The 12,860-nt window shown below is 50.8% G+C and overlaps 1 protein-coding gene across 2 annotated transcripts in view; it reads left to right on the plus strand.

Moving 5' to 3' along the window:
- The window catches only part of PLEKHH1 (pleckstrin homology, MyTH4 and FERM domain containing H1), a 54,138-nt gene that overhangs the window by 27,032 nt on the left and 14,246 nt on the right, over nt 1-12,860 (plus strand). For both annotated transcript variants that reach the window (XM_082618940.1, XM_082618941.1), the window contains exons 6-14: nt 2,732-2,813; nt 2,941-3,662; nt 5,745-5,823; nt 6,482-6,573; nt 8,967-9,117; nt 9,275-9,417; nt 10,384-10,494; nt 11,538-11,624; nt 11,978-12,139. In XM_082618940.1, the coding sequence (XP_082475066.1) occupies nt 2,732-2,813; nt 2,941-3,662; nt 5,745-5,823; nt 6,482-6,573; nt 8,967-9,117; nt 9,275-9,417; nt 10,384-10,494; nt 11,538-11,624; nt 11,978-12,139 (1,629 nt within the window). The remainder of the gene's footprint in view (nt 1-2,731; nt 2,814-2,940; nt 3,663-5,744; nt 5,824-6,481; nt 6,574-8,966; nt 9,118-9,274; nt 9,418-10,383; nt 10,495-11,537; nt 11,625-11,977; nt 12,140-12,860) is intronic.

Below are 12,860 nucleotides of genomic sequence, written 5' to 3' on the forward strand. Positions count from 1 at the left end.
TTTTTGAAGTGTACAATGCAGTGGCATTAAGTACATTCGCAGTGTTGTGTACCCATCACCACTACCTCCTAAACGTTTCCCACCCCAAGCAAACTCCATACCCATTAAACACTAACTCCCCCTTGTCTCTCCCCCCAGTCCCTGGTAACCTCTATTCTACTTTCCACCTCTGTCCATCCGTTTTCATAGCTCACCACTTGCTACAGCTTTATTTAGGAAATCAGGACTAGAAGCTACAGCGCTGCTAGCAAAAAACCAAAAAACAACCTCTTTCTAAACAGAAGGAAGGGGAATTGAAGTTTGGGGAAGGGTGAACACTCACTCCTGACACAAGTGGCTCACACCTGCAGGGGGTAGCGGCTCATTTTGCCTCCTGTCCTTTCTGTGGACACACATCTCAGGTCACCTGCTAGACTACAAGTCCTTGGGGACAGAGCTGATGCCTATAACCTGCATCTTCCACAGCCCTGATCTCTTGCTAAAAGCTCAATGAAAGTGTGTTGGCTTTCCAATTAGAATGGGTACTGGACAGCCTATTAACAGGACCTGGCATATTGGCTGGAGACAATGGAAGAACAGTTATTTTTTGCTCCTAGGTGAATAAGAGGTCAAAGTTACTTTTATCAAAGGTTGAAACAAGAAAAAAAGTATGTTTTGTCAGGGAAGATAATGAGGAATTAAGGGCCTGTGGATCATGACATGGTGAAATGATATGGTGAGAATAAAACATCAAACAATGAAAAATCTGGGTCCTAGAGCTCAGGATAAAAATCATTAGAATAATTGGAAAAGAAGAATGTAATTAACCAATAATTGTTAAACGCTTGCAATGCATCAAGTTCTAAGGCAGGCATTTTAAACATAGATACTGATTTACTCTCAATGACAACTTTGTGGAAGTTGCCATCTTCAATTTATCAATTAGTAAACTGAGGCAAAAAAAAATACAAGCAAGTTGCTACTGTGATAAAAGTAATTTTTATAGGTTGTATATTGTTCCCGACTCCTTTCCAGTAGAAGGATAATATATCCCTGCCCCTTGCCATAAGATTTGCTATGCCTCCCTGAGGAAGGAATATGCTTCTGCAGATCATGGACATTATGCTTGTTTATATGACTTGCTCTAGACATATATGTAAGCTATATTCAATTAGAAACTTCAAGAACAATCACATGGGGACTTCCCTGGTGGCACCGTAGTTAAGAATCCACCTGCCAACATAGGGACTTCCCCCGTGGTGCCATGGTTAAGAATCCACCTGCCAATGCAGGGGACATGGGTTTGAGCCCTAGTCCGGGAAGTTCCCACATGCCACGGAGCAACTAAGCCCGTGTGCCACAACTACTGAGCCTGTGCGCCTAAAGCCTGTGCTCCACAACGAGAGAAGCCACCACAATGAGAAGCCTACGCACCGCAACGAAGAGTAGCTCTCGCTCACTGAAACTAGAGAAAGCCTGTGCACAGCAACGAAGACCCAATGCAGCCAAAAAAGGAAAAAGAAGTTAAAAAAAAAAGAAAAGAACAATCACATGAATTTATTATTGTCCTTTTCCTTTTTCCAGGAGATAGGGTTTTCTCCTTCATCCTGGATCCAGTATAAATAAAGCATGTGAAACTGAGTAGAATACATATGATATAAAATATAAGCAAGGAAATAAAACTTTTTGTGTTATAAACAACAACAATAAAAAAGTGTGTTGGCTTTCATTTCAAAGAAAATGCAGCCACCCTGAGGCTGGATCTCATGGATAGTATGTTGAGCAGAAGAAGCCAGATACAGAAGTACATCTTGAATAATTGCATTTATATAAAGTTCTAATGGGCACAACTACACTAATGTGTGTAGGGTGCATACTTAGATGGTAAAACACAGAAAGCAAGGAAATGAATCTCATAGACTCAGAAGAGTTGTCGCCTTAGTGGGGAGGGCGGATCTTGTGATTGGGGAAGGACAAGTCCGGGATGTCTGGAGTGTTGGCAGATTCCTCTTTCTTAATCTGGGTGGCAGTCACATGAGTATTCATTTCAGAATCATTTGTTAAGCTGTTCATTGGTGTAGAATGCAGGGTTTTTTTTGTGTGTGTGTTATATTTCACCATTTTTTTAGAAGGTTAAAGATACCTAGAAAAGAAGGACTTCCCTGGTGGCACAGTGGTTAAGAACCCGCCTTCCAAATGCAGGGGACATGGGTTCGAGCCCTGATCCGGGAAGATCGCACGTGCCGCGGAGCAACTAAGCCCGTGCACCACAACTACTGAGCCTGCACTCTAGAGCCCGCGAGCCACAACTACTGAGCCCAAATGCCACAACTACTGAAGGCTGCACGTCTAGAGCCCGTGCTCCACAACAAGAGAAGCCACTGCAATGAGAAGCCCATGCACTGCAACAAAGAGTAGCCCCTGCTCGCCACAACTAGAGAAAGCCCGTGCGCAGCAACGAAGACCCAATGTAGCCAAAAATAAATAAATAAAATTTATTAAAATAAAACCCCAAAAGCCTAGAAAAGAAAGCACAGGGGCTGCCAAATGGAATTCTTTCCCATCTACAACCAGGTAGCGCAGAGAGGAGGAGGTCAGGGCTCCCGGGAGAGTCAGCAGTGGATTGGGGGGCACCACGGGTTCTTTTGTGTAGATTTGATCTTTAAGAAGAATTTTAATCTTATTTTGAATTATATGTCTGAATGTGTAGGCTGAGTATTTATTCTCAATCTTCATTTTTCTTTTTGTCTAGCTTGAGATGGAGAATCAGCACCTGAAAAGCTGCAATCAGCACCTGGTAGAGCAGGTGGGAGCCCTTCAACGTGCACTAGAAGGTGAGCGGGCCAGCATGTGCGGGAGTCGGGGGAGTGGGGGGTGTGTGTGTGTGTGTGTGTGTGCGTGCGCGTGCGTGGGGCTGAATTGAGGAAGCTGTTAACATGCCTATTTTTGTCCCAACCACAGCTCTTCAGATGGCACCTTCGGGGAAGCTGCTGGTGGCCCCCCAGGGAACCACAGAGCAGGATTCTGTCCCTGCAGGACCAGGAGCCCAGCCAGTGGGGCAGGACGGTGGGCCTCAGGCCCAGGGTGCCCTGAAGGCAGTTATGCCCGTACCTTCTCCAGGTGCTCTGCCGAGCAAGGACTCTGTTCCTAAAGCAGGAAGCCCCTTGGAGGATTCTAGTTCCAGTATGGTCCACCCTGGAGAAATATCAGAAGCCAAGACCCTTCCACTTCATCTGGGAGGACAGGGCTCTCCTGGCCAGCTGTGCCTGAAGCCTTGCACCCCCAGGCATGGTTTGGCTTCCTGGGGTGAAGGCCTGGTCACTGCTCAGGGAGGGACGCTTCCCAGGACAAAGACCTCTGCCAGGGAAGGTGGCCCCGGCTGCAGCCTGACTCTGCCGAAGGTGCGGGCTCCCAGCACCCACCGGGACAGCATCCAGCTGGCCAAGCGGCACCACAGCCAGCCCCAGGCAGGCCCTGTGCACTTTGACCACGTGGTGAGCATTGAGATTGGGACACTCTCAGCCCTCCACTCCTCCAGCCTTCCCAAGGCAGAGGCTGGACCTGAGCTCCGGGAGGAACCGGAGAAGATGGAGATGGAGGAGCAACCCCCAGCGGGGAAGATGGAGGAAGTGGATTTGGGGAACAAACCACCTACACCCCCCCTGCACCGGTTTCCATCCTGGGTAAGAGGCCCCCTGGGGACAGGACAGAGGGGCTGGGCTGATGGTGCGAATGCTGTCGGGCACAGCCATCTGCTGAGCGTGGGACGAGGCTGTCACTCTCACCCCCTCTGGGCGGTGGGTACCCCTGGGCCTGTCCAGATTACTCCGCCCACAAGGGGTGGAGCCAGGATTTCCAATTGGACGGCGGCCGGCTGTTTCCTGAGCAGGCGCTCACCGCGGGCCACAGCCAAGCTGGGTGCTTGGTGCCCATTTTCTCGTGTAGTCTTCCCGACTCTCCGTGGAGGTACAGTGTGGTGGCTAAGAGCACGGGTCCCAGGATCAAACCAGGAGGTCCCAAGATCAAACTGTGTGAGCCGGGGCAAGCTGCTAAACCTCTGCGCCTCAATTTCCCTCTCTGTAAAATGGGGATAATAGTACCTGCTTTATAGGGTTGCCCTGAGGATTAAGTGTGTTAATATGTATTTGGTGAGTAGTTGCAGCAGTGGTTCACAATACGTGGAGAGGCTGTTGGCAAGGGCCAGGCCAGGGTGGAACACTATCAGAATCACCCCTCCTCTTGTTCCTTGTTGTCTTGTAAATCCAGATGCTCTGAAACCCTAAAGCAGAGGCAGGCAGTGAGGGAGCATTCGGCAAGGGATGTGGCAGGATGGCTCAGGTCCTTCCGGTCCCCGAGACAGGATCACTCTTGTTACCTTAAGGAACCACAGTGGCCCGAGAACCCAACCTCTCTTCTTAGGTGGGACCAGCTGGGCAGTAGCCACGTGGGGAAGATCAAGACTGAGAATTAAGAGAAGGACATTTCTCAATCTGAGGGAGTCAGATGGACTTACTTGCTGAGTTAGAGTTCCTTTGTCTGTTGATCCACAAAACAACCGTGTGAGTTAGGCATTAGATAACCTTTTGTAAAACACTCTACATTTGTTGAACCTAAACCCCTCAAGCTTCACACTTTCATTCTCTCTGTGAAGTTAGCGGCCTGTCCGTGGTTGAATTCCACTACCACTGCTGAAAGAAATAATCGTCTTTATGGCTAATTTTACCACATGGACCCAATTTATCTGCCCTACATAATAAGCACGGAATTCCCTGCCCCAGCCCGGTGCCTGCCCCTCCCCCAAAATTCCTCCCTGCGGCCTCCCATCTCTTCCCTTCCCTTGCCTCCAGTCACCTCCGGCTCTCATCCCAGCCCTCGCCAGCCCCTCCCTCTCTCCCCCAGGTGCCCCAGCACTGCTGCTCCCCTCTGGGGTGACCCGGATAGCATCCACCTTCCTTCCTGCCCCAGCCTAGCCCAGCTACCTCCTCGAGCTGGGCAGGCCTTTCCCGGTCCTTGTGACTCACCTCTCACCTGAAGGGGCCTTTGTTTTCCCTTTACCTTGAGTGAAAAAGATATATGGAGGAGGATAGGTGGGGCCTCTGGGTGGTTTGGGAGTGATCGAAACCTAAGAAAAGCTGCCCAGGCCTGTGGGCCTGCTTCAGACCCAGGGGACCCCGAGGGGCGAGGGAAGAGTCGAGGGTGGGAGTTCCCATCGATGTGTCTTCTACGGCGGGGTTCAGGGGTCTGGGTGAGCCAGGACTTGGAGCCTGAAGCCTAACCATGATGTGACATTGTTACTGTAGGAAAAAAATGTGTCCCAGTTTCCAAACAACTGGCTTCCAAACAAAGGGGCACGCACGTGCTTGCCGTGGGGCTCGGACATCCTCATCACCAACCCCCCAACTTCAAGGGCTGTAAGAGGGGGAGATTCGGAGAAAACAGGTCCCAGTTCCCTCTCCTCCTGAACTTCCTTGCCCCACGGGAAGGATGGCAGCAAGAGAGGGAATAAACGTCGCCTGCAGGGCACTGACTATGCTCTCCGTGTTAGACATTTACATTAATAATTTCATTTGATTGTCACAACAGCCTGAAAGTTGAGCATTATGACCCCCATCTTAGGTCCAGAAATGATGTTAACTTGTCCCAGATCCCCCTGCCGGCCACTGGCTAAGCGTGGATGTGGACCCAGGCCTGCCCCCCTCCAAAGCCAGAGGCCGGCGTGGACACGGGGGTGGTGGGCCCTGACCCCTTGTGACCTCCCGTTCCAGGAGAGCCGGATCTACGCTGTGGCCACATCAGGCATGCGGCTATCCGAAGTGTCTGCTAGAAGTAATGCCACCTGCTGCGGTGAGTCCCAAATGAGCTGCCCGTGGTGGGCAGGGTGGGCGTGCGGGGAGGAGAAGACTCGGAGAAACACCCAGGGCCAGGTCACCTGCAGCCCGTTCCCTCCCACAGCAGGTGAGGTTCAGGTGAAAGCACGCGGCCCCGGCTCCCTTGGAGAGAGAAGGAAGCTGCACAGGTTCAGCTCATCACCTGCCTGCGGGTGGGAGTGGGCGGGAACAGAGCTGTAGCCAATTACAGAGCTGGAAGGGACTTTGGAGGCAGGGCGCTCCAGCCTGGCTGCCCACCTGCACCAGCTTCCCTTCTGCAGTGCAAGGGCTGTGGCCAAAGGAGCCCCCAGTGCCTTGATTTAGATAACCCCCTGAAGGAGCTGCATCCCCACCTGAGTGCGGCTCCTGAGTCGCCGGCCGCCCAGTCCCCACAGGGACGCAAGTGCCCCATAGTCAAACGGCTTGTAGCTCACCTTGGCAAGAGTGGGGCTGCAGAAGACCTTGGCCCTCGTCCTGAGATCTGTCCCCCGGTCTGTCTCTTGAGTGCTGTTTCAGGGAATGCTGTCTGCATGGATCTCTCTCCTCCTCGCTCTGCTCAGGTCTCTGCCTCCCCCGCCCCCCTTCCTGGGTTTTGCCACCTGAGTGAGTCTCATCCCTCCTTCCCGCCCCTCCAGCCTCAAGCCCTCCAGCCCTTGCATCCCCTGGACCTTTCTCTGGCCTGGTCTGCAAGAACGTCACCGTGCCGGTCTACACAGCCTTGAAGGGGGTAAGAAGCTGCTGTTCGAGGAGGGGGTGCCCCGCCCAGCACCCACTGCCCCACCACCACGTCGGCAGGCAGTGGCTGTCGTGGGTCTCCAGGGGCAGGCGTCTGCGCACACGTAACTCTGGACAGGGAGCTCAGCCCCCCATATATCTATTTATTTTGTTCATCTTTATTAGGTTTTTTAAAAAACTCTTTATTTTTAATTTTTTTCTTCCCATTTTATTGAGATATAATTCATATACAGCACTGCATAAGTTTAAGGTGTGCAGTATAATGATTTGACTTATATACCTCATGAAACAATTACCACAATAAGTTTAGTGAACATGCAGCATCTCATATAGATACAAAATTCAATAGAAAAAAACCTTTTTCTTGTGATGAGAACTCTTAGGATTTACTCTTAACAACTTTCATATATTAACATACAGCAGTGTTAGTTATATTTATCATATTCTGCATCACATACCTAGTACTTACTGATCTTATAACTAGAAGCTTGTACCTTTTGACCACCTTTATCCAATTCCCCCTCCTCCCCCACCTCAGTAACCACAAATCTGATCTCTTTTTCTTTGAGTCTGTTTCTTTGTTTTTGAAGTATAATTGACCTACAACACTATGTTAGTTCCTGGTGCACAACACAGTGATTCAATATCTTTATTAGGTTTTTATTAGAAAAATTCTACATTTACAAAAATGTGAATCAGTATGATTATGGGCAAAGTAAAAAGTTAAAGGTCAAACCAATGCCTGCTCTGTGTCTCCTCATCTTTTCACATGTCTATCCTGGAGGCCAGTGGGGCTCCTTCCAGAACTTTTTATGTATTATGTCATATATTCCCATATGTATTCCCATAACATCTCTCTACATATTTTTTAACAAAAATCAGATATAGCTGCAACTTGATGTTTTTGTATACTTTTTGTCTGCTTTTTTTTTTCTCCTACTGAAACCTTTTATTCTGAATTTGTTGGTGCTTAAGGAAAACAGCTTTACCCATAATTCACTGTGCCCTGGACTTATGACACCAACTTGTATTTGGCCAATTAGAAACAAGACCAAACTGCATTCTTCTTAGGTCTGTTCAGTTGATAAATGGCACTTAACTAATTTCTTTCATATAATCTTTAACAAGAACTCATAAGTCGTATTAATTATGCCTCAAGAGATGAGGGACCGATGGTAATTCAGATGGGCACCTCTGAAAAGATTTGTCAGTTTCCTGTCCCGTTCTAGCCAGATTTTTTGGAAAACTTTAGGGAAAGACTGAAATTCCCCACCAATCTGAGACTGCCTGTGAGTTTTTACAACATTAACTGGAAAAAACACGATTCCCAACATGTTTTTTGAGATCACAACAGTAATATTTTGTAAAACTTTTTGTAGAAGGATAAAAAGCCAAAAGTGAAATTTCTTCTTACATTGCTTTTCCCTAATTCCTAACCCCAGAGGCAACTCTCACTAATGGTTTGGTGTTTGTTCTGTAATGCCCTCTGATGCGTTTACAAATGCATTTACAAATTTACTCTCTCTTACACACATGCACGCACACGCAAAGAGGATGATGCCATACATGTCAGTCTACCCCTTGCTTGTCCACCCAGCCATGGGTCAGGTCTTCCTGTCCCACCTCCACACACAGCACAGCTCTGCCTCCCCTTTCAGGACTTCCCAGTACCCCTTGGTGTAGATGCCCCATAACTACCTTAACTTGTCCTCCCCTGATTCGCAATGTAGGTCATGTCTCTACTTTTCTGTACAATCAGTGTTGCAGTGAACATCACCATGCAAATACATCTCTGTGTACTTATATATGCAGATTTCTGTAGGACAGAGTTCTAGAGGTGGAATTTAGGGGCAGATAATATGCATGTTTTAAATTTTGACAGGTAGTGCCAAATTACCTTCTAAAAAGATTTTATATAAATCTTTTATATAAAATAGAGTACGCTTTTCCGCACAGTTTCCCCAATATTGAAGTAATTGGTCTTTTTAAATTTTTGCCATGATCTCTCGATTTGTCATCCCCACCCACTTTTAAAGCTCCTGTCTCACCCTGGGCCCCGTGGCATAGTTTTCTGGCCCCCTAGTGGCAGGGAGCAAGGGTCTCAGCAGCCAGGTGTTCAGCCCTGGTGGGGCAGCTTCACTGTGGACCACAGAGGATGATGGTGTGTGAGGGAGAGAGAAGCATGGAGGTGAGGACACAGGGGTAAGGTCGTCAAGTCAGGAAGGGACTGTTGTCTTTTGGGTGTCCCAGCTGGGTGATGGCTTCCCATGCTCTAGACAGGCTGTGTTGGCCACGCCCCAGGCACTTGGAGCGGGAGTGAAAGTGCAGATGGGATGGGGCTTGTCTTGCAGCCTTAGCTGCAGTGGGGAGGGGCCTGTCTTGCAGAAAGCCACGCAGATCAGCACGGTGCCCTTTGTGGATGAGTCCTCTGGGTCCGATGATGACTGCAGCTCCCAGGCGAGCTTCCGAACTTCAGTGCCCTGCTCTGAGTCCAGGAAGACCAGTGGACTGGGCAGCCCCCGGGCCATCAAGAGAGGTATGGAGAAGGGTGATGGGAGGGTTGCGGAACAATGGGGGCCCTTCATCTCCTCCCATGGGCAGTCCCACGTGGGTGTGGAAGGCCCTGAAGCTCCCAGGCTGTGTGAGCCAGGAGGCTGTGGACCTGGGCCTTGATTCCTCCTCCCTTTGGACAGGCGTCTCCATGTCCTCGCTGAGCTCCGAGGGCGACTACGCCATCCCCCCGGACGCCTGCTCCCTGGACAGCGACTACTCAGAGCCTGAGCACAAACTACAGCGCACCTCAGCCTACTCCACCGACGGGCTGGGCCCAGGCGGGGTGAGCTGGGAGCTTGGCCTCCGCCCCGATGGGGCCGAGGCAGGGCCGGGTGGGAGCGGACCTCCAGCATGAGACCCAGGCAGCAGCTGCATGAGGCGAGGGGTCCCTGGGATTGGCGAAGGGAGGGCGGGAGTCTGGGGGCTGCCACTGATGATGTGAGGCCATGGGGAGTGGGCTGGGGGTGTGCAGTTGGGGGCCAGGCACACACAGACCCCATCACTATGGTCCACGGGGCCCAGGAGGAGTTTACACATGTTACCTCGTTTTAGCTCCACACTGACCCTGGGATGCCGAGAGCTAACAATACATTTATTGAGTTTTTAGTGTGCCGGGCACCGTGCTCATGGCTTTGTACGCACTGTCTCATTGGTCCTCACAAATGAGGCTTATTACCCCATCTCGTGGATGAGAAGCCTGAGGCTCAGAGGCATGCTCTTATGCGCCAGAGCCAGTGCTACATCCAGATGGCTCATTCCCCAGCCCTCGCTCCATAGCGCTGTGCTGCCCCGTCTTCATCTCCCCCTCCACGAACCCTCCACCCCAGTTTGGCTGATGTTCCCCAAACCTCTCTTGCCCTCTCCTGCTGCCTGGAATGGCCTTCTCTGTCCTCTGGGTTCGTCTTCAAGGGAAAGGCTGATTTCCTTCCAAGGTCAGTTCAGGTCTGGCTCTTGCCAGAAGCCTTCCCTGGCCAGCCTCTCACTTGTGCAGCCCCTGGTCTACCACCTCCTCAGGGTCAGGTGTTCTCTCCCCCTGCCAGCAGGACCACCCATGCTTTATAAGGCCTCTCTGCACCCTTAGCAGGGCAGTGCCCTGAAAACACACATAGTAGATACTCAGTAATTTTTTTTAATTGATGACAAAGCAGTGACTCAGCTGGGCCATTTTGGCCTGTGTGATGTCCAGGAACCCCAGTGATTTCCCTCTTCTGTCCATCCCTCATCCCCCTACACCCTTCCACTCTTGCAGGAGTCACTGGAGAAGTCAGGCTACCTGCTGAAAATGGGGAGCCGGGTGAAGACGTGGAAGAGGCGCTGGTTTGTCCTGAGACAGGGACAGATCATGTACTACAAGTCTCCGGTGAGACCCTCCTTCCCCAGGACAGTAGGCAAAAGGACCCCACCCCAGCCCCAGAACCGCATGAGAGGGGCTGGAAGCAGGGCAGAGGGTGAGGGTCTGGCAGGCAGGGAGAGGCCACCTGGGCAGGCCTCTGAGGCTTTGAGCCCCACACGGGACCATGAGACTGGTCACCGGTTCTCACTGAGGCACTGAGCAGTCAAGGGCACTTCTAGATGAATTGGCTTGGTGATTCCTTCTTCCTTCAGAAGCCGAGCCCTGTAAATGAACCATTCTAGGCTGCCCTCACATCATCAGGACCGTTCTAATAGGCAAGCTTGTCACCTCCTCCATCTCCTTCCTACACTGTTTGGAATTAGGGAGCCTTGGGATGTTGGGACCTAGTTTGACAGGCCCTCCCTAGAGAACCAATGTTAATGTTTTAAAGAAGCCAAAAAGGCCTGACTCTTGTGCAACTCCAGTTGATTGTTAGTTGGCTACCTTGAGCATCATGTGAAGGATTCAGGTCCCGTATCACTCAATGAGTAGGCATGCTCTGATTGATTAGTTATGTCTGCAGTGGCACTGGAGGAGGTGATGGTGATATATATAGGCCACCTGTTTGCAACACTATAAAATATGTAGTAGAAAGAATTTAAGGGCTTTATAGCTCAGGAATAACCTGGTGGTGTCTCACCCAGTTTTTTTTTTTTTTTTACATCTTTATTGGAGTATAATTGCTTTACAATGGTGTGTTAGTTTCTGCTTTATAACAAAGTGAATCAGTTATACATATACATATGTTCCCATATCCCTTCCCTCTTGCGTCTCACCCAGTTTTTAAAGGCTCAATCTATACTTTCTGAGGCCTGGATCAGGAGGATCCATGTCTCTAATCATTGCTCCATTTAGTTAGAACCAGGATCCAGAACAAGTTATCCATCATACAACAGCCCAGGAAAGCTTAGGAATCACTTTCCCCATTGTGACCTAGAGTAAGATCTGAGGGGAAATGATGTGCTCTGGGAAGGCTCCAACCTCTTTCCTCTCCATTCCTTTCTTTACAGAGTGACGTCATCCGGAAACCTCAAGGTCAAGTGGAACTGAACTCCCGTTGCCAAATTGTTCGAGGGGAGGGTGCACAGACATTCCAGGTGAGCATGCTCCTAGCGGCTAGTGCTTTAGATAGAAGAGGTGCTGGGTTTGGATGTGGCTCAGATGGAAACAAAGATGGGGCAGGATGAGCACGTGTGAAAGCCACTACCTCGATGTTTGCATTGATCCTCATTTGTGGGTTTGAGGAAGGAAGAGGAGGCAGAATGTGAGAGATGGAGTGAAGGTAGGAGAGACACGGAGGCAAAGATGAGGAGGAGGAGAAGGGAGGGGGCGAGTACCAGGGCAGGAGGAAGGAAGACCCGGCGGGTCAGAGATCTGTGCCACCGCAGAGCCAGGCCCCTGTTCTTCCATCGTCCTGTCTCCCCATCCCCAACCCCTCACTTCTCCACAGCTCATCTCTGAGAAGAAGACCTATTACCTGACAGCGGACTCGCCCAGCCTGCTGGAGGAGTGGATCCGTGTCCTACAGAGCCTGCTGAAGGTCCAGGCCATTGGGCCTTCGGCCCTGCCTCAGGGCGGGGCCAAGCCCGCTGTGAAGGGCTGGCTGACTAAGGTATGGGTGGGGTTGGTGGGGGAGGAGCGTGGTGGGCTCCTCCTGAGAGTCAGGGGAGCCAGGAGTGAGTGCTGGGCTGGTGGGTCTCCTCCTGACACGCAGCTCCTTTCTCCAGGAGGCCCCTCACACTGACTACCTGTGGGCTGAAACACACAAGGTGACTGTGAATGAGTGTCTGGAAAAATAGGGGTCAGTGTTGTTACAACAGCAGCTATTCTCAAGACAGAGGAGGAGAAGGAATGTATCGGACCCATTTTTTTTTTTTTTTTGCGGTACGCAGGCCCCTCACTGTTGTGGCCTCTCCCGTTGCGGAGCACAGGCTCCGGACGCGCAGGCTCAGCGGCCATGGCTCACGGGCCTAGCCGCTCCGCGGCATGTGGGATCTTCCCGGACCGGGGCACGAACCCGTGTCCCCTGCATTGGCAGGCGGACTCTCAACCACTGCGCCACCAGGGAAGCCCAATCAGACCCATTCTGAGGTCATTAGGAGTTGCCCTCACCCCTGCCTCGTACCCACCACAGCTCAGTGTGAATAGTGGGAAGCTGTGACCTCAGCGAGACAGGTGTGGCCAAAGACTTATAATATCTCAGGCTGCCCTAAAGACGTTTTAATTAGGGCTCTTCTGGTTGCAGGGAGCTGAGAAGCACTTGTTAATCCCAAGAAAGGGGAAGTTAACAGGAAGCGCGTTAACTAGGCCAGGATGCCGTCAGGAAAGATTGT

Source organism: Mesoplodon mirus (assembly GCF_964341445.2).
Source record: "Mesoplodon mirus genome assembly, chromosome: 4".
Taxonomy (NCBI): Eukaryota; Metazoa; Chordata; class Mammalia; order Artiodactyla; family Ziphiidae; genus Mesoplodon; species Mesoplodon mirus.